At 42.4% G+C, this 21,560-nt stretch overlaps 1 protein-coding gene across 3 annotated transcripts; it reads left to right on the top strand.

The window, feature by feature from the left end:
- The first annotated feature begins 3,922 nt into the window (after positions 1-3,922).
- On the top strand, positions 3,923-21,344 carry XKRX (XK related X-linked). Of its 3 annotated transcripts, none has more exons than XR_006608201.1 (4): positions 3,923-5,544; positions 9,552-9,820; positions 15,948-16,776; positions 19,836-21,344. XR_006608201.1 is itself a non-coding variant. In XM_004777167.3 (3 exons), exons 1-3 carry the CDS (start codon positions 5,210-5,212, stop codon positions 16,691-16,693), a joined length of 1,350 nt encoding a protein of 449 aa, XP_004777224.1. In that variant the 5' UTR covers positions 3,923-5,209; the 3' UTR covers positions 16,694-21,344. The 3 variants fall into 3 exon arrangements, 1 of the variants encoding a protein (XP_004777224.1); XR_006608202.1 differs by having other exon boundaries at positions 15,948-19,933; positions 20,022-21,344; XM_004777167.3 differs by having other exon boundaries at positions 15,948-21,344.
- The last annotated feature ends 216 nt before the right edge of the window (positions 21,345-21,560 follow it).

The raw sequence follows: 21,560 nt of genomic DNA, 5'->3' as shown, positions 1-21,560 counted from the left end.
TATATTGTATGGTTCCATTTATACGAAATGTCCAGAATAGACAAATCCAGAGGGATTGAAAGTGGATTAGTGGTTGACTAGGTCTCAGGTGGGGCCATGGGGGAGAGGAATTGGTAGTGAGGGCTAAATGTGTCTGTGGTTTCTTTTGGGGGGTGATGAAGATGTTCTAGAATTAGGTAATGGTAATAGCTGCATAGCTTTGTACTAAAAACACTGAATTGTACCCTTTAAATGGGTGAATTGTATGGTATGTGAATTATATCTCAATATAGCCATTATTTTAAAAATAACAAGACTTAACAAGATGGGATTGGGAGGGAGACAAACCATAAGTGACTCTTAATCTCACAAAACAAACTGAGGGTTGCCGGGGGGAGGGGGTTTGGGAGAAGGGGGTGGGATTATGGACATTGGGGAGGGTATGTGATTTGGTGAGTGCTGTGAAGTGTGTAAACCTGGTGATTCACAGACCTGTACCCCTGGGGATAAAAATATATGTTTATAAAAAATAAAAAATTTAAAAAAAAAATAACAAGACTTAAGATAAAAAATAAATAAAATAAAATAAATAAAATTAACAAGATTTAAGATTAAAAAAAAAAATCTGTCTCTTATCCCTTCCCTCTACTGGGCAATGTATGTAGAGCTTGCCATCTTCCTGACAACACCCATCATCCCCAAATTTCATTCTGCATTTTGCAATAGCCCTTCAATGCTAATTTAGATGATCATTTAAACCAGATTTTTTAAAACAAAAATGCTAGGGATAAGGGTTGCAGAGAACTCACTTGTGCTTTGACTCCAGGCCCCTATCCCACCTATGGATGATCCTGATGAGGGAGTGGCTCAGAAGAGGACAGGAAAAATTCTTCATCCTCAGGTTGCTTTACAGTGAAAAGAGAAGGCCCAGAGGCTGCATAACTGATTTTGCATTAGATATCTTTTAACGATTCTAACAGTTCAAATTGAGCATTCCATAGAAGGAAGCCATTCTTCCATCCTAGCTAATGATTCTCTGGGCCTTGCCTTTCACCTCCCACCAGCTAGTGTTCCATGATGACTACCAGCCACATGCTGCACTACCTTGCTCCTTCCTCTCCTCTTCCCTCATGCATACCAGCTACCTCTTACAAGTCAGCTCTGGCGGCAGCGGCTTTGAAAACTTAAACCTATTCCGGAGCCTTATATGCTTCAGTGGTGTTCCAAATGCTAATAAAGATGCCAAGAGCTTTTAAACTCATTCTCTGTTGCTGCTGAGTTTGGAGTTGGAAGTGTTGCAGAGGAGAGTCCAATCTTGGGTCTCCCTTTCCTGCAGAACTTTGGTTCTGCAGGAAAGAAGAAGAAATGGGCCCTGAATGCTATCTAGTATTCAAGGGACAACCTAGGGATACCATCACAGTTTACCATTCTTTGAAAGATAAGTTGTCTTTTGTTTGTTTGTTACGATTTTATTTATTTATTTATTTATTTATTTAGAGAGAAAGAGAGTGAGCAAGCAGGGGAGGAGGTAAAGGGGGGGCCGGGGGGAGGGACAGGGAGATCATTTCAAGCAGATTCTGTACTGCTGAGCCCAGATCCCAACTCAGGACTTGATCTCAAGACCCTGAGATCATGACCTGAGCTGAAATTAAGAGTCAGATGCTTGACCAACTGAGCTACCTAGGCACCCTGGGAGATGAGTGCTTTTAATGGGGTAGAGGTTCCCAGGTCCTCAGTAGTCTTATGCCTGTCAACATTTCCAGTGTCTCTACTCTTAAGAAGAGTAAAGGGCTGAAGTCTAGAGATTGCCTGAAAAGAGGAAAGAGAGTTGGACAGAAACAGGACAAATTCTCAGTTTCTCCCAGCAGGGCAAAATGAACAAGGAAATAAGAGACCAGAGGATTTAGTGACCTAAAGTGCCAGAGAGTCCTAGGGCTGAACATAGAGAAGCTAGTGGGTGAGGGGGATCAGATGGCAGGAATCTTAGAGGTCTGTATCAGCCATGGAGGAGTAAAAAAAAAAAAAAGTCTAACAGTAGAGGCTCTGCCTTTAAGGAGTTTATGGCAATGTAGTTGTGGAATAAAAAATAATACACTAGAAATAATTTGTAATTTGGTGTTAAGCCATGGTGTTGACAAAACAAAGTGCTATAGGAACTTGGAGAAAGGACATATGTAGGCTGGCATCCTCTGTGAGCTGAATGGCTGACTGAGAAAGCGGGTTTTCATGCCCCAGCTACAGTGGCTATAGCTTTTCTAGAGATGAGTGTATCTGAGTCTTGCATAGTTTCCTGGAGGAAGTGGGGGGGGGGGGGAGGAAGCTTCATCATCATCACCATTTTTTAATCATTACTGTCGTTACCAAGAACCACAATAAACATTAATCGAGAGGGATCTCTCTGAGTCTACACTTCTGTTGGGTAGGCAGGGCAAACACAGGAAGAGTTGAAGGACTAGTGCAAGACAGAGTGTGCCAATAGCACAAAGACAGAGGGAAAAGTGAGGATTGGGGAGGTGAAAGAAGGCTTCTTGGAGGAAGTAGTACTTGAGCTGACCCTTAAAGGAAAAGTTAGGGTTTGGCTTAATGGGGAAAAGAGTGAAGGCCCCTGTAAATGACCTCAACAAGATACAGAGGTGGAAGTGAGCAAGGCAGGTATAATTAAATGAGAAAATTTACTGGACTGGAGCAAAAGGTTTGTGGTAGGGTAACATGGCTGATGATATTGATGAGGGAAGTAGTGTGGTGATTACAGAAAGCCTTTAATGGCATACAGAGGGAGCTGTTTAGGAACAAAGTAGGAAGGCCTTGTAGATTTGTGTATTTGGGGTGTGCTGCAGACAACAGGGAAGGAAGAAAGGCTAAAAGAATCGGGATTTTTACATTCTTCCTAGCTTCAGTCTCCCATGTGAGGGTGACCAATTTATCCCATCTCAGCAAACAGAGAAGTTTGTCGCCCTACTTGAGATCCATCTTGAGAACATGTTCCTAAGAAGCCCTCAGAAGTTGTTCACCCTATACTGTTGGTGGAGAACACTGTGCCTCTTGGAAAGCCGCAACCAATTAACACTATGTGTGAAGTGTTTTTAGATAGTGTTGTCCTGTCTTGTGCAAAGGAAATGAGGAAGGATCAGCCTGCTAACCCAGCTACCAGCAGGGGCAGGGGTGCAGACCAAGATAGCATGCCTGCTTTAAAGGCAACAACCTTTAGAAGTTGATTTGTCCCTGAATCAGCCCTGGAGAAAGGAGGCAGCAATTGCAGGAATCTTAAAAATCAACACAATGACAAAAAAAAAAAAATCAACACAATGACAAGACCAAGTTTTTCTCTAAGCCATCATTTTTGTGGCAACTAGTGCCACTCCTCACATATTCTTTTTACTGGCTTCCTGCAGCAAAAGGAGATTGGCACAGGCTCTGCTACATTTATATTATTACCAGGAGGCAGATGTTTTCTCTATTTCTCTGGGGTTTAGAATTATGCAAATGAAGGCATGAAAACAAAAGCTCAGTGAGATGGGGGAGGATTGATCTTAAGAATCCTGGCAATTTTCTGAGCTCTTTAAGTCACCCCTCTCAGTTTTTACTAACAGCTCTCTTGGCTCCTCTCCAGTCTATTTAGAATTTGGCACCTCTTCAGAACCTTCCAGCCAAAGACCTGAAAGTTCATTCTAAAGCCCCTATCCCAGCCTTATTTTGCAACTGGGAATATCAAGGCATATAATAGGAATTTTTAATGCTGACCTTGAGTCTTGACACACACACACCCATCCCTTTCTACCTTAACCTCTCCTGCACACAGTCTTGTCTGGAAAGGAAGCTATAGCCCAGTTACCTCTCAGGTCTCCTCCGCCCGCACCCCACCGTGATGGTATCTGGAGGGCAATAGGACCTAGCGCAATTCAACCCTGAGGCCGAGAGAGAAAGAGAGAGAGAGAGAGAGAGAGAGAGACACCTGCCTAACCGCGTGGGTTGTGCAAGTGTGCGAGCTAGCTAGTTCGCGAGGGCGGAGTGGAAGTGGGCGTCTGCTGCTTTGGGGGAATAGGAAAGCTTTGACTCCCTCTGGGAACCGGGGGTCGTAGTGAGAAGCGGTTCCGAAGGTTAGCCCAAGCCCCGTTTTCTGTCGCGCCTCTCGACCCGGAGCATCTTTGAGTTGCCGGCCCTGGCACTCGCAGGCTAGTTTTGTTTGGCCCCAACGGTCCCTCCCATTCCGCCCGCCCCCGCCTTCAGTGCCTCAGTTCCCGAAGCCACGACTTCCCGCAGCTGGAACTGCAGGCCAGGGAGGACCCCAGCAGTCGACGGCGTCCAAGAGTCTGACGACATCTGCCTGTGCCCTCCTGGGCTGGCGCCCCGCACGTCGTGCTTCTCGCTAGCAAAGTTTCTCTGTGGAAAAGAAGCCTCTTTAGCTTTCTTCGGATCCTGCAGCGCGCGCGCGCTCGGCTTCTCTCCCCCTGAGACTGCGCTCCCGACCGGGGTGGTACCTTTGCTCCAGCCCCCTGCTCCAGCCGCTACCACCCCCCGTCCGCCCCCCTCCCTCGGCACCCCGCTGCCCCGGCCGGCTGCCTTGGGGGCGGAGCTTGGGAAATCTGTGGAGCCAGCTGGAGAGCCTTGGATTCCGCGCGGGTCCTGAGAGAGCAGCGGCGAGCGGGCGAGCTGATAGCCACAGCCTAAGGATAGCTTAGGGTACCTAAGCACTGAAATGAGCCCCCGAAGGGACGCTCAGGCTGCACCCCCTCTTCTGCCCTGGTTCAGTTCTCGGCAGGTTTGAGAGGGCGTATTGGTGGTCAGAACTCCTCGAGAGGGGCTGCTGAATGTTCGTGCCCCGACAGAGTGGCTACCCCGACTCCCTGCGGGGCTGCGAAAGGAGAAGGAGCCGAGGAGACAGCTGTCCCCAAGTTTTTCACGTGCCTGGAACTGGACTCCGCACTGGGCGCTAAAATGCTTGCTTCCCCCTTGTCCAGGTTTCATAGCATGTCTGTTGACAATTGGAAGCCTGGGCCAATGAAGAGTCAAGTTCAAAGTGGTACTCCTGGCTTCTCCATCCCATACTCCAACAAGTGTAACATGAAACTAGAGAGAGGGGTCTTCTGGTCTAACTAGCAGATCTCCATTCTGGAATTGACCTTGACCGCTCTCTTAGATACTTGGACTGCAGTGGCTCCAGGGTTCTGTTGAGCGGGGGTGGGGCTTGCTTTGCTCTGAAGACAAGACTACTACACTCAGAACCTCGACAATGGACCGAGTTTATGAAATTCCTGAGGAGTCCAACGTGGATCCAATTTCATCTCTGGAGGAAGATGTCATCCGTGGGGCCAACCCACGATTTACCTTCCCATTTGGCATCCTCTTCTCCACCTTTTTGTACTGTGGGGAGGCTGCATCTACCTTGTACATGGTTAGAATCTATCGAAAGAATAGCGAAACCTACTGGATGGCATACACTTTATCCTTCTTTATGTTTTCATCCATTATGGTCCAGTTGACCCTCATCTTTGTTCACAGAGATCTGGCCAAAGACAAGCCATTATCATTATTTATGCATCTAATCCTCTTGGGACCTGTTATCAGGTGAGCAATTTTTAATTTCTACCCCCTCCCTGGGTTTGGGCAGAGAAAGATGAAGCCAGTATTTACAAGACTGGTACTGTGCCTCTAATCAGTTCTCCCATTCCCTCCCACTCTGGGCTTCCTTGCCCTGCCTACCATCCAAAAAATCTTATCTGAAACCTTAAGTGCCACCACAGTGACCATGTGGCGTGTACTTGTGTTCCAAAGCCATGTATGGTACCATTGATAAGACTTCATTAGACAGTGTTTGCTATTTGGATTTGAGTTGTGAAAATTGGTATGGGACCAGCTGATGTGGTTAACCTGTGCACACAGGCCATAGCTTCAGAGTGTGTTATTTTAACTCTGCCTTTTAGACACTGTATAAACTGTATCTCACTGTGGGAACCTGGGTGGCTCAGTGGGTTAAAACTTCTGCCTTCAGCTCAGGTCGTGATCCCAGAATCCTGGGATCGAGCCTCACATCAAGCTCTCTCCTCAGCGGGGAGCCTGCTTCTCCCCACCCGTCTCTGCCTGCCTCTCTGCCTACTTGTGATCTCTGTCTGTCAAATAAATAAATAAATCTTTTTTTTTTAAACTGTATCTCACATTCAATTTCTTTATCCTGAGCTGCTTGAGCTGGTGGTTGTGGCGCTTTCAAATTTTCCAGTTATTTGACATCTGGAAAATATTTTCAGCTCTTTGTGGCCATCTAGTACCCCAACCCATTGTCGTTTGTTTTTTTTTTCTGTTGGTTCATCAGTCTCCTGCTTATCTCTTTGTATCTTTCTGATATAAAGGTACATGGTTAGAGGGGGCAAAGGAAGATGGGTCATCTCTCCATCTGAATGCTGTAACTCATTGTAGTAGTATACAGTCTTTCCATTCAGATTGCCTTGAAGGGATGAGAACGTGCCTTATCTTAGGGAGACAGGATCTGTGTCGGCTGTCTCATCTGGATACTATGGGATTTTCAAGTTAGGGAGATGTTGCAAAACTTAACAAAGTCAGGAGGAAAGAATGGACCAAGTTTGTCTTGATTGCAATCAGCTGAAGAATATATGTCAGAGTGTTGATGTTGTAATTGCAGAGGGAAGATGTTTCATCCTTAGAGAACTAAACGTAGTCTGAAACTGTTTAAGGATGGAACTCCCTTGTCTTAAAAAAAATTTTTTTTTAAATCAATACATGCTCAAATGAGGAGGGATTGGTCAGGCTCCATTAGAGAAAACAGTAGCCTGAAATTCCAGTGACCTGGAGTTTGGTCCTCCCTCTGTCATTGACTAGTTGCATGGCTCTGATGAAATCTCTGAAGATGTCTTGGACCCCAGTTTCTTCATCTGCATGATAAATGGGTTGGGTTAGATCATTGGTCTCAAATGCAAATGCTTAAACAGGCCAGGCAGGTCTCATATATGAGTGAAGCAGGCCAAGTACAAGAAAACCAGCAGCTTCGTGTGTGATGATAAATGAAAATGAAGTCTTAGTGTTAGAGGAATGATGGAGAATAGTGAATAGTGTGGCAAGCTGAAGTCTACACGATTTGCCTGGAAGAGGCAGCTACTCTGTAATTCCATCCCTATCGTTTCACTGTTGGAATCCAGACCCAATATTGCCACATGCCCTAACTTTTCAAGAGAACCTTCCAGAACAGGATTTTATATGAAATATCAGTTTGAATCTTGGCAGCTTGACTGACGAAATAACACAGTATGGACCAAACAAACCACAGCTGTTGGTCAGATGTGACTCAGCTGGCCTATATGTAACCTTTGTACTAGGCAATCTATAGCTCCTTTCCAATTCTAAATCTTTGAAGTTAAGCTGTAAAACAAAGACCTCATCTTGAACTTGGAACCAAGAAATTTAGAGATGTTGGGGCATCTGGATGGCTTAGTTGGTCTGGATTTCGGCTCAGGTCATGATCTCAGGTTCCTGAGATCGGGCCCACGTGGGACTCCATGCTGGGTGTAGAGCCTGCTTAAGATTCTCTCTCCCTTCCCTCTCCCCCTCCCTGCCCCGTGCATGTACACGCTGTCACTCATGCTCTCTCTCTAAAAAAAGAGAAAACCCCACAAATTAAGAGATGTCACCAGAGGTACAAGGTAAACATTCTTTTATCAGCCTTTTCCAATGCGATATATACTGAGTTAACAGATCAAGTGCACTCAAAGTGCAAATTTCAGCAGGTATTGTCCCAGTCCAGAGTTTAGACTTCCCTCCTTTGCTTTGTGGCTTCCCAAGCCATCTTTAATTTGGCCCCACCATATATAGTATTGAGTACTGTATTTCATTTTTGTTATTTATCTTCCACTAGAAATGATTGGAAAGCATTTTTAATAGCCTGACAGCAGGGAAGAAATAATTAAAAGCCCATATATTATATCCTTGATATGCTTATGTTCAAGGCAAATTACTTTATGGGCAGGTAGGAACTTGATTAGTGCTATTAGGCATATGAAGGTGTTTGGAGGATCTGGCTCCCTTATATGAAATGCAAACTACTTCTGAAAATGAAAATGTACTCTAATTTACTGAGGTTTATAACCAAAGCGAACACCCTTACTTAAATCAGTAAATAGCCTTTAGAAGCATAAACAGAATGCTTCCTGCCACTACCTCTCCCAGTATTATCTTCATCAATCGCACTGATGGGCCTGGGTTAAAATCTAAAATCTTTTATTGGAAATGCACTTGGCTTTATTTCTTCCCTGTTCTCTCCTCCTCGCACCTTTTCCTCTCCCAAGTTTTAGAGTTTGAAATGTCTACTTTCTAGGGAGAAATGCCATGCTTCAGACTGGCCCCTATGCCCTAGTCTCCAAGGGATCCTGTGGAGAATGGCAGCCAGCACATGTCCGAACCTTCCTATTGGGAGCCAAAGGCCTAAAAAGCACAGAAACCTCTGAGCTTGTCTTTAGCCTATTTTTCCATTAAATTACATTGCCATTATTATTATCCTCTCCTCCCATCGTTTCTGACCCTATAATCTTTTCTTCCTTCTTACTCTTTCATTTATGCAGAAAATATTTATCAAATACCCAAGATGAATACAACCCATGCCCTCAAGCAGGAAAGATGGCTTCATTTTCACCACAACTCTTCTTTCTTATTATAATAGTCCACAGTTTCCATTCATTTAAGGGTAGTGGAGGAAGTGGTAACTCAGGTGTTCCAAAACAAAATGTTCTGATTGCTTCTTTTCTAGTCACCACATCAGAACTGTTTACAGGCTTCTGATGTATGTGGGAGAGATACAGCAAGAAATGGGGTCTTATCACTATTTCATGTTTGGTAGGCTTGCGATCCTTAAGAGGATGTTTTCCTCTTTATAAAGAAAGAAGGAAGTTTCAAAGACTCTTGGCCCCAAACTGATCAAGAGGCCCCAAAAATAACCTTTAGAGAGATCTTTTGATGTTCCCTGGGTATGTAGCACATTCAGTTCTGAGTTGACAAGTCTTTAAGTACCTTGGTGATTGAATGGCATTACTGTATAGATGTGAGGTTTTTTCCAAGCTCCCCTCCAAGACTTTTTGGCAAGACAATTATAGTTGTGGACCTTGTCTTGAAAAAAGCCGAACTCAAAAGCCCCAAGTATGAAGCTGAATGCTTTGCATAAAGAATGCTTTACCTTAGGAACTTGAGGTGTTATGAAAACTAGGGCCTTTAAGAACCTTCATCATTTTCTCTCAGCACATTATTTACATATCTTTGTGTTCAAGGTGCCTTTCTACCACAGGCCTATTCTTAAGGAGACAAAGCAATTCCTTAAATTCTCAAAGAAACACTGAAATTGTGTTCTCAGGTCAGTAGATAACCAGCCAAACAAAAAAGGATTTAGACTCAACTTGTGGAAGGAATGACAACTCTTTGGCTCATGAGGAATGAGTAGAATGGGAATTAAGGAATGGCAAAAAGCAGCACAAACTCCCTGAATTGTATTATTAACTGCCCCACCCCACCCCCACACCCCACAACCTTTCTTCCCAGGACAGTTTTAGTTAAGTACCCGTGATGCTTTACCTCTGCAGATGTTTGGAGGCCATGATTAAGTACCTCACACTGTGGAAGAAAGAGGGGCAGGAGGAGCCCTATGTCAGCCTCACCCGAAAGAAGATGCTAATAAATGGCGAGGAAGTGCTGATAGAATGGGAGGTGGGCCACTCCATCCGGACCCTGGCTATGCACCGCAATGCCTACAAACGTATGTCACAGATCCAAGCCTTCCTGGGCTCAGTGCCCCAGCTGACCTATCAGCTCTATGTGACCCTGATCTCTGCAGAGGTCCCCATGGGTAGAGGTGAGTAGGGTCAGGCGAGGGGAGGGCTTCATTTAAATCAAGGGTCTTAGAAATACAGACCTGAACTGTCCAATGCACTGGCTACCAGCTTCAAGGGGCTATTTATAGTAAAATGAAACATGAAATAAAAATTTACTTCCTCAGTCGTACTAGCCACGTTTCAAGTGTTCAGTAGCCATGTGTGCTTAGTGGTTACTGTATTAGATAGCACTGGTAGATAGTCAAAGAACTTGGGGAGCCAGACATCTTAGGCCTGCCAGATTTATTTAATGGGGGTAAACTATTTAAGCCTTAAAGTGCCACAGATAAGCCCTCTTTGGGCCTAGAATCAGCTGGTAATACCAGCAGTTAGTAGGACATTTTCCCTAGCCCAGAGTGTTTAAATTATACGGAGGGTTTTTTGTTTGTTTGTTTTGGTTTAGTGATGGCCATCTTTTAAGAAGAGATTCCCAAATATTACTGATTATGAGAAAACACATTACTGGGTGAAAAACTCCTTCTTAAAAAAATTACATCTTCATGGGATACCTGGGTGGCTCAGTCGTGAGTCATGAGACCACTCTCAGTGGTACTGAGAGTAACACTCCGACGTGGCACTCAGTCTGCCTTCTGCTCAGCCCATGATCCCAGGGTCCTGGGATGGAGCCCCCGCATCGGGCTCCCTGCTCAGCGGGAAGCCTGCATCTCCCTCTCCCACTCCCCCTGCTTGTGTTCCCTCTCTCGAGCGTGCTCTCTCTCTCTCTGTCAAATAAGTAAACACAATCTTTTTAAAAAAAAATTACATCTCCTCCTCAGACCTGACTCAATCTGAGTGTGGGGAGGCCAGGAATCTGTACTTTTTAAAAAATGCCCCAGCTAGGGGCGCCTGGGTGGTTCAGTGGTTTAAAGCTTCTGCCTTCCGCTCAGATCATGATCCTGTGGTCCTGGGATGGAGCCCCGCATCAGACTCTCTGCTCCTCAGGGAGCCTGCTTCTCCCTCTCTCTCTCTTCCTGCCTCTCTGCTTACTTGTGATCTCTGTCTGTCAAATAAAGAAAGAAAATCTTTAAAAAAATGCCCCAGCTGAGTCTGATCAGCCACATTTGGGAACCACTGATTTAATTACTTCTCTCCACTCCGGTGGGGAGAAAGAAATATAGGTTGGAACGAATACATATGAGAATGAGGCTTGGTCCCAGTTCTGACCTTCTGTGTGATTTTTGGAGGAAGTTACCTAAGAGGTCACAGTCTTAATTTCCCACTTGTAAAAGATGGATCCTTAGATGAGTAAGACCTCTAGGAGAGGAGGAAATGTGAGTCATGTTTTCAAAGTCAAAATAAAGTACTGTTAATGAGTTTTAACAGCTCAACATTAGCTTCATCTAGTTGGGCTGGAGCTGGTAGAGCTGTGGGTACAACTTTGAACCATTTCCTTCTTGTTAAATGGTGATCCTGCTTGCCAAACCCCATGGCGCAACTGAATGTAAGGAGGGCATTTGTCTCCTTTTCTCCTTTCCTCCACCAGGAATTGTTCATGAAATTGTTGGTCTTTACGCTTTTTACGTACCTACGATTGACAGTAGTGTGAAGAGAAAAGGAAATGATGATGATTTTCTTCCTGAGAAATTTGAAGGTCATCAAATCACCTAATTAAAACATGTATACTTTACAAAAGCAATACATACACACACATATATATATACCCACGAGTAATCATATATGTGTAGAAAATTTCTGGAAAGATATGGCAGAAATCATTTACCTCTGGGGAGTAAAAATGAGAAGTCGTCAACTTTTACCTTTTACTTTATATCCTTCTGTATGGTTTGAAATTTATATGATTTAAAATTTTTGCTATGACCATGTGTTACTATTTTTGGTCCTTATTTTTTTAATTATAAAAATCAGATAGGGTTATGGTAAAGAATCAGAACCACAAAGAACATATATCAAGCAGGAGATGTAATTTTACTTCCCAAAAGTAATCTCTGTTAACCATTCAGTATATATCCTTTTTTTTAAATATGTAAATACATAAGTTATATACGTATTTTTGACAAAAAGCGCTGTATTAAACATTCTGTTCAATGCCTTTTGCCAGTATATCTTTCTTTAATGGTTATTTATATATATATAATAAATGATAAATACATAATATATGTTTTTCTTATGTGAACTGGATCATTCTTTGTTATTTCTCTGATCTTCTCTTGGTAGGATTAAAGTTTGTTTCTGATGTTTGCATTCAAGAAATGTTTTCTAGGGGCGCCTGGGTGGCTCAGGGGTTAAAGCCTCTGCCTTCCGCTCAGGTCATGATCTCAGGGTCCTGGGATCCAGCCCGCTTTCTGCTCAGCGGGGAGCCTGCTTCCTCCTCTCTCTCTGCCTGCCTCTCTGCCTATTCTTGATCTTTCTCTGTCAAATAAATAAATAAAATCTTTAAAAAAAAAAAGAAATGTTTTCTAATCACAAACTATACTCCAGTGAACATCTTTCTAAGTATCTGTGTCCCAGAAAGAGACTTCATAGAATAAATTCTTAGCAATGGAAGTGCTGGGTGAAAGGATATACATGTTTGGAATCTTATCAGTACTGCCAAATAGCCCTCCCAGAAGGTTGTTTGAATTTATATTCCTACCTGTAGCTTATGAATGTGCTTTTTCTTTATATATTAAGCTAAATATCATTTAGTTCTATAATAAAATAACTGATTACATAAATAATTTGCTTTTAATTATGAAGCCAGCTGAGCATCTTTTCATGTTTGGTTATTGTGTTCTTTAAATTGCTGATTTTTAGTAGTTTGTCTTTTTCTTATTAATTTGCAGGAGCTGTTTTCTTATTCTGATATTAATCCTTTCTCTGCTGTAGATAAGTGTGCATGTATACATTTGCGTGTTTTGCATGTGTGTACATACACACATTTTAAATGGTCTCCTGGCTTTCTTAAGTATTAAATTTTTATCATTTAAATTCTTTATTGCTTTAGATCTTGCACACTTCTCACAAAGGCCTTTCACAATTCTTATCTGATAAGCAACTTAGCCTAATCTTCCAAATAGATGAATTTCCACATTCAGTTTGTCAATTCCCCTACCAAAACACAAAACAAAGCAGGAGAGTAACAACAAAAGAAAAAGAAATTTCATTGAGACTGTGTATTGGGATTGCATTAAATCATTTGGGTTGTTTTGGAGGGAATTTACATATTTACAGGATCAATCAGTTTCATATTAGAAGAGATGTATGTCTCCATTTCGTTAAGTATTTTCACATCACTTTATTGAGGTATGATTAACAAAAACCTCTACCTATTTAACATATCCAACTTGATGAGTCTGGAAGTAAGTATACATCCAGGAAATATCCCTAAAATCTATGCCATAAATGTGCAAAGCCTGGAGCAGGAAAACCATACAACTTTATCGAAGTACATTAAAAAAATATTTAGTGAAATGTACTTTGATAAAGTTTATAGTTTTCTTGCTATTGGTTTTGCACATTTCTAGGTATTAGGGTTTTTTTTTTTTTTATTTGACATAGAGATCACAATTAAGCAGAGAGGCAGGCAGAGGTAGAGTCGGAAGCAGACTCCCAACTGAACTGGGAGTCTGACATAGGACTCACTCGATCCCAGGACCCTGAGATCTTGACCTGAGCCAAAGGCAGAGGTTTAACCCACTGAGCCACCCAGGCACCCCTAGGTACTAGTTTTTAAGTCACCTGATTTCCTAAGTGTCAGCGTAGTACCTAAGTAGGGGAAATGCATGTACTACTACTCTTTTGGAAACGGTGAATGATGATGATGATGATAAGGAACTAGCAGATAGCATCTACTATGTCCTGAGTATTTCTCTAAGCCTCTTACTTGTAATGATTTCATTTAGTCTTTACAACAACCCTGTGATATAATTATTACCCCCATTTTTAAAAAGATTTTATTTATTTATTTGAGAGAGAGAGCATGAGAGGAGAGAGGTCAGCGGGAAAAGCAGACTCCCTGCTTGGCAGGGAGCCGGATGCAGGACTCGATTCTGGGACTCCAGGATCATGACCTGAGCTGAAGGCAGTCTCTTAACCAACTGAGCCACCCAGGCACCCGCTACCCCCATTTTAACAAATGAGGAAACAGAGGCACTGAGAGGTTAAGCAAATTCCCCAATGCTTTCATAAGTAATAATTGGCAAGGATGGGATTGGAATCCAGGATGCCTACCTGCAGAGCCATGTTTCTAACTATATCACTATACAAAGGATGTAAGGGAAACGTTCTTCAAGACCTTGTTTTCAACTCTTTGGTGATTTCTCCTATTAGAAACTTTCTGCCGGTACCATCTCTTCAAGTTTGGTAAACAGTTTTTGGGGTTAGGTTTCCTCATTTTCATCCATTCTTCTGCCTTCTCCTTGCTTTTTCTAATCTCTTTTTCTCTTGGAAGCCATCTGGATCAGCAGAGATGAGCAAATTCACTAACAGTGTTATGATCTCTTATGGCATGAGTCTATTTGTAGGGAGACAGATGGAAGGTGTTTTTACATTTATTGGAAACATCAGGCTTTCCTTTATTTCACTACTATCAATAAATGAGTTCTAATTTAAGGGACAGCATCACTACACTTGTCTAGATGTATATACACTCTGGTGCTCCTAACTAGGAGCATCAAATCTTAAGGATGGGACTAAGAGTGGTTTATAAAGCTAAGAGTACATCAAATCATTTTATTGTACACCTTAAACTAATACAATATTATATATCAATTATATTTCAACAAACATGGAAAAATAATAAATAAAAATAAGGCCAATTGTAGACACTTCAAGAGAGTCTCTCTAGTCTTTGAGATTCTAGCACTTCACTTAGAGCTGAAAAGGATCTTGGAAACAAACTTGTGCTTCTTTTTGGGTTTCCATGGGGGAAGTCTTCGCTTTTCTTGCAAATTAAGCTGACATCTCTGTGGCTCCAGTTCCCTGGGATCTAATATTTTCATGGGAACTGAAAGTTCCAGCCTTTTTTTTTTTTCTGGATGAGTTCCCCTCAGGCCTCTCACTCTTCTTGAGCGTGGTAGATTTTTCTTAGTGATTGGTATCCTTTGATATAAAGGGATAAAAGAAAAGCGACACCATGCGATCTATAGTTGAGATTTACCATAGCTGATTACAGAGCAGCCTGACCCTTCAGGGCCCCAACTCTATACAGCAGCGTGGATGTTATGGGCTATGAGGTGGGGTTTTAAAAAATTTGTAAATCATTCTGGTTGAAGTTTGGAAATTCCTAAAATATAGCAAAGCACATGGGTGATAAATTTATATTGTTAGTGATTTATGTAAGCAATTCTAGAGTATCTCACTGAATTGGGGAACCAAGGCACATAGATATTCAGTGACTTTCACAGAACTGAATCAAGGGCTTCTAATTATAAATATTTCATGCTGCCTCTCTAAATTCAGAATGCCTCATTAATGCCACAAACATTTATTGAGCACCTACTATCTCCCAGGCAGTGTCTTAGGCTCCAGGGATACAGTATGGAACAAAATAGACATGGTCCTTTTTGCCTTCATGGAATTTCCAGAATACATGCTGACACATTCTAGAAGTACATACAAGATTTGTTCTTTAAAGAAGATACATGTCAAAGAAGAGGCTTCTGTAACCAAAGGCATTACCTATGAATTTCCTAGGACTGGATTTTTTCAGAATTCCTTCTGCCTCCTTCATTGTTTGCTCAGAAGCCTATTTCATGCAGTGGGTGCTCCCCTATCCCTTTATAAGTGCTCTTCTTGTGTTAGTGACCTCTCAGTGCTAGTTCTGAGGTCCACTCTTCTTAAAAAGTTCATTTTGTGTGTTTATATGATTATTGAAGTATTACAATGTATGTTCCTTGTGGGAAACTTAGAAAATAGAGAAATATAGAAAAAAAGATTTTAAAAATTGATATAGTCCTCACCACAAAAAGTATATTTTAGGTTATTTCTTTCCATTTTTTTCCTTTGCGTGCTGTGTGCTGTGCCAACATAGCTATGTTCATACGTGAATTTGTTCTTAGCTGGGCCCTCAAGCCTCACTTAATCATCTCTCTGGACCTCCGGGTCTGAGTTCAGGCTTTGTTAACACAGTCTGATTGTCTATTTTTTCTGTTATTTTTTTTCTTACAGTTGTGCTAATGGTTTTTTCCCTGATCTCTGTCACCTATGGGGCAACCCTCTGCAATATGTTGGCTATCCAGATCAAGTATGATGAATACAAGATTCGCCTCGGGCCATTAGAAGTCCTCTGCATCACCATTTGGCGGACATTGGAAATCACTTCCCGCCTCGTGATTCTGGTGCTCTTCTCAGCTACCTTGAAACTGAAAGCTGTGCCATTCTTACTGCTTAACTTCCTGATCATCCTCTTTGAGCCCTGGGTTAAGTTCTGGAGGAGTGGTGCCCAGATGCCCAATAATATTGAGAAAAATTTCAGCCGAGTCGGCACCCTGGTGGTACTGATCTCCATCACCGTTCTCTATGCGGGCATCAACTTCTCTTGCTGGTCAGCTTTGCAGCTGAAATTGGCAGACAGGGACCTTGTTGACAAAGGCCAGAACTGGGGGCATATGGGCCTGCACTATAGTGTGAGGTTCGTAGAGAACGTGGTCATGGTTTTAGTTTTTAACTTCTTTGGAGTGAAAGTCTTGCTGGATTACTGTCATTCCTTGATTGCTTTGCAGCTCATCATTGCTTATCTGATTTCCATTGGCTTCATGCTCCTTTTCTTCCAATACTTGCACCCATTACGCTCACTCTTTACCCACAACGTAGTGGACTACCTCCATTGTGTCTGCTGCCGTCGGCACCTTCGGGGCAGGATTGAGAACTCAGAGCTACCCTGTGATGCCCAAGCAAGGCAAAGCATTGTCTGAGATTCTATCTTCTGGGTCCTTCGGGATAGGCTGGGGGTGGCCAAGAGCAACTTTGAAATTGAAGGAGAGGATGAGGCTCATAGGTGAGTACCCACCGGGACATTTTCTTGAAATTTCTGGTAAGCCTCTAAGAAGAAAGAACAACTCCCAAATAGGTTTTATTTCTTTAAGACTGACTGCTATGTTTGGAAACCCAGGGTAGCTAAGAAGGTTAGCTTACCAAGAAGGTTCAGAGATACTGTGAACGGCTCCCCTCCCACCCAGGGCAGCTCTTTGGCTGTCCAAGGGGATAATTTACCTCCAAGCACCTTAATCTCTCTCTCAGTGTGATCTTGTTACTCTGCTCATTTGCTCCAGGGCATTACTGAGCTTTTTCCTAGGGCTGGGATGAATGCCCAGAATTCCACCAGAATATATACTGACTGATCAGAGATATGACAATTTGTTGATTATGGGTACCTCCCAGGAAAACTGGATGATTAATGTGGAATTATAACTGTAAGCATGGCTGGGTTTTATTTTTCTTAATTCCACTGAGAAACTCTAGTTTAAGAAGAAAACCCCCACTATTAAAAGAGCTGCTCCCCAAATAAGTTAGCTTAGCATTGGGATTTTAGTAGTGATCATAGTGATCAAAGACCTCTCTTTTCAAGCAACCCTTCCTAGGCACACTCCCAGGAGGGAGTGCGGAGTAGGATTCCTACGGGGCATAAGCCAGAATGACACTTTCTCAGGGACCTGCAGGGGCATCCAGCCTGTGGAATGGAGTGGTTGAGTAAAATCTCTCACTTCCTGCCTCGTTATCAGGAATTCCCTCCAAACTGGTTTTTCTGTGCTCATGGCAGTTTACTACTTGAGATAGATTTCAGAGAAGTGGAGCTGTAATTGAGAATGTTTCTAATGTATGGAAGAAATGAAGATTGCTTTGTGTCTCCTACTCTTCCGAGTATTTTGCTGGCTTGGTTTTTTTTCCCCCCTAGGGGAGAGAAAAGGTAATGATAGTTGGATTATTACCTTCCTCCTGTTTGGGGTTTGCGGGGCAGCTAATACTCCAAGGTAGAGTGAAGACAGAGAAGGGAAACCAGATCATATTAACTCATCATTGGTACTGGTTTTTGACCACCGGGCTTTATTTTCTAATAAGGAAATGTTTATCAATCTTCTGCTCATTCCCACACTCCCAATGAATGAATGCATATCTCCCTTTCTCATGAATCTCATATCCGTGGGTATTTTGATGGGGATGTCAGCTCAGATGCCTCTAAGGTAACCAAGGAATTGAGGTTAGTATGGCCACTGCCTATTGGGACCTAGTATCCCAGCATTTACCTAATCCTTACCCCTTACAGACGAGGAAAGTAGAGAATTGCTAGCAGTATGTACTAATTGTTGCTGCCACAATGTTTTGAGAAATTGTGAAGGATCTGACCTAAAGTTTCTTGTCCCCATCCAGTTTTACTCATGAGATCATGTGAAGAGTTTATCTTTAGCCTTATCCCTTCCTCTTATCCAGTGTCAGGAGTTTATGGTGGAAGAGCTCCCTCTTTCAAGTAGCAGGGCTGTTAGCCAGAATAGTCCTATTTCCTGGCATGTCTAGTGTGGTTTCCCATCTTCAACCACTGCTTGGGGGCCAAAAGGATTGAATCGTTAATTGGGGAGGAGAGTCAAGTGACTTGCTTTGGAGCAGTGAAGACTTTCTTCGTCAATCCAACTCCCTCATTTTATCTTTGATGGAGAGACTTAGTTAGGTTGGTGTCTGAAAACGCTCACACCTATCTTCTATGTTATTTAAGGTGAATTTGAAAGAATCTATTAGGCCTCCAGAAGAACACGCTGTCTCTTTGGAATTCAAACAACAATTTCTCTCTACTGGTTAATATTCCCTTCTATTAAAATCAGAAGCAGTGTGGAACTGTAATTTGGCTCATAAAAGCCATGTGAGTCAGCTACTTAAGGCACACACTAAGCCAAGTAGGCCAATTAGAGCTAGAGCAGAGATACACAGGGCAGAAACATGTGCCTTGGTAGTAGACCAGGCATATTTTTTCCCACGCACCCTCCCCAGCCTCTGTGACTTAATATCTCTGGAATGTAGGGAGTTCAGGATGAGGGGTGTGGGACAGCTTTCAGACCTGAAAAACCTGCTGCCCTTACCTAAGGAGAATAGAGTCTAGTGATACCTTATGCTAATGAACTCTCAGAACGTCCTATATGTGGTGGCCTTTCTGTTCCACAGCAGTCTTCTAGATACACAGAAAAAAGAGAAATTTCAAAATATGGTGGATGGGCAAGGGAAGTGCTCCCCTCCGCAAACACCTTTTTAATTGACTACTTTCTTTTTACCCTTTGAAATCTTAAAGTGACACAGGGTAGTTGTGTAGGGGCCATCCTTCCTGGAAGAGGAGGCAGAGATGGGGCCAGGAAATGGGTCTTAGAAAAGGAAGGCAGAACCATGAAGTGTGGGGGTAAAGAGAGGCTGTTGTAGCCACAGTCCCCCCCACCGCCCCCCTGACCAGCTAAGTACCTGGAAATGAACATGTTAAGGAAATGTATCAAATAAACTCATAGTTGTCAATTTCATTTGTTCCACAAATGTTTAAAGACTTTGGGGCCCAGAACTGGGAAGCACTCTAGGAGAATTAAATAATAGTTGATATTTATAAGCATTTACTATATGCCTGGCATGGTGCTTTATATGCACTATTTCATTCAGTTCTCAAAACAATCCCTTATGAAGTAGGTACTATTATCCCTCATTTTACAGATAAAGATTCTAAGGCATATGACCTGCCCAAAACCAGCTAGTTATCAGCGCCAGGATTCAGTCTTAGGCGCTCAGGCTCCAGAGCTCACACTCTTCATCATGACACAAGCCTCTAATTCCTCTTAGGTCCTTTGTGGAGTTAGTGTAATATGTTAGTGATTCCAGGAATCTTTTCTGGGCTGTAATCAAGGGGCATCACTGGGTTTACTCGAGAGAAAAAGGTCAAGTCCTAAAAGGACTGGGATGAAAATGGAGTATGTGTTCACCTGTACTTATAGGCTGATGTTACTTAATGTTCACATGTACTTATATTTAATGTTTACATGTATTGATGGGGGGATAAGGCAGGGGAGAGTGGTAGACACATTTCCTTTCTAGTTTCAGGATTTTGTCTCCTGTGTGTTCTTGAACACACAGCTTCCTATTCATGGATCCTATTCGTGGGAATAAAACTGGAGGGAGCAATTACTACCCAGGTTTGTATGAATCTTCCCCCACCAACTCCCCAAACAACCAATCACAGCAAAGGAGTGCTGAAGCTGACTCTCTTATACTTCCTCTTAGCAACACTGCCCTTACTACTCTTGAGAAGCTGATTCCTGATTCTAAAGCAGGCCACAGGATAAGGATGTGGAAGAATAATGACCTTCCCCCAACTGTCACAGTCCTGAGAGCCTAAGTCAACATTCAGTGCTCTTTCAGCTAGCCTGCTCCTGCCTGCACCTCTCTAGGTCATGGTCCTCAGCATTCAGAGTTGATTGCTACTTCCAGGGTAAGGGTGGTGTGAGCAGTTGAAGGGTAGAACATTCACCAGGACATTCCATCTAAACCTGGGGAGTTCAAGGGTGCCTGGCTGGCTCAGTCCATGGAGCCTGCAGTTCTTGATCTTGGGGATGTGAATTTGAGCCCCTTGTTGGTTGTAGAGATTACTTAAAAAGAAAATGTTAAACAAACAAAACCCAAACCCTTGTGGTGTTCCATTTCTGAAAAGTCCTTTAGTATAAAAGCAGAGGACTTTGGACCCTCCAAAATATTTACCTACCCAAGAGTGGGGATCCTCATTCTATGAAACTTATGCTATTGGGTTTCATTACTATCTTCAGGGAACACATATGTGCAGAATCTTATGCCTTTCCTCTTGAAGAACCAGCACCATTAGTCATATACTTTAGGTCTTAGAGCCTCTGGGGTGCAAAGTGAAAGTATGATATGAGCCTTGGCAACAAAGCACACACCATGTGAAACCGGGAAGTAGCAAGGCCAACCTGTGTGAGCTATGGGAACTAAGTGTGAAAATGATATACTTTCATGTATAGAGAAAATAACATCTGAATAGCACTGTACTATGTGCGAAGAGCATCGATACATACTAGCTCTGTTACCATTGTATCATTGTTGGGACAAGCCCTCTGAGCTGTACATATGAATTTGCAATGTTCTAACCTTTAATTTATTAAACAATTATTAAACTCATTTTGTGCCAGGGAAACCTACATGGATATTTCAGAGTGCTTTATAGATGCTGAAAGACTCAAAAGAAAATCCCAAATATTGAGTTTCAGTGATATTGGAGATAAATAGCCACTGGTTGTCATCACTGGTATGAGAGCAAAATATTGGAGCAAGTTTTTGGAAGGCATTGTCAGTTTTGTCAAAATTAAATGGACATACTTTTTGTCTCAGAATTTTAACCTCTAGGAATTTTTCCTATGGCAACATAGATACACTTATGCAAAGAGATGTGCACAAGAATGTTTATTATAGCACAGTTTGTAACAGTGAAAAGTTGGTAACAACTTAAATTTCCACTTACAAGGAAATGGTTAAATTCTGGTATTTCTATCATTGGAATACTGTCCATCCATTAAAAAGATATATGTACCCCTATGTTTATTATAGCATTATTTACAATAGCCAAAATATGTAAGCAACCTAGTTATCCATCAATGGATGAATTGATAAGGAGGGTGTGTGTGTGTGTGTGTGTGTGTATAATGGAATATTATGTGGCCATAAAAAGGATGAGATCATGCCATTTGCAACAACATGGGCCTAGAGGGTATTATGCTGAGTGAAATAAATCAGACTAAGAAAAATACCATA

The sequence above is a fragment of the Mustela putorius genome, unplaced genomic scaffold (genome assembly GCF_011764305.1).
Source record: "Mustela putorius furo isolate JIRA1106 unplaced genomic scaffold, ASM1176430v1.1 tig00000842_pilon_pilon_pilon, whole genome shotgun sequence".
NCBI lineage: Eukaryota > Metazoa > Chordata > Mammalia > Carnivora > Mustelidae > Mustela > Mustela putorius.
This window is presented reverse-complemented; position numbering and strand designations above follow the sequence as displayed.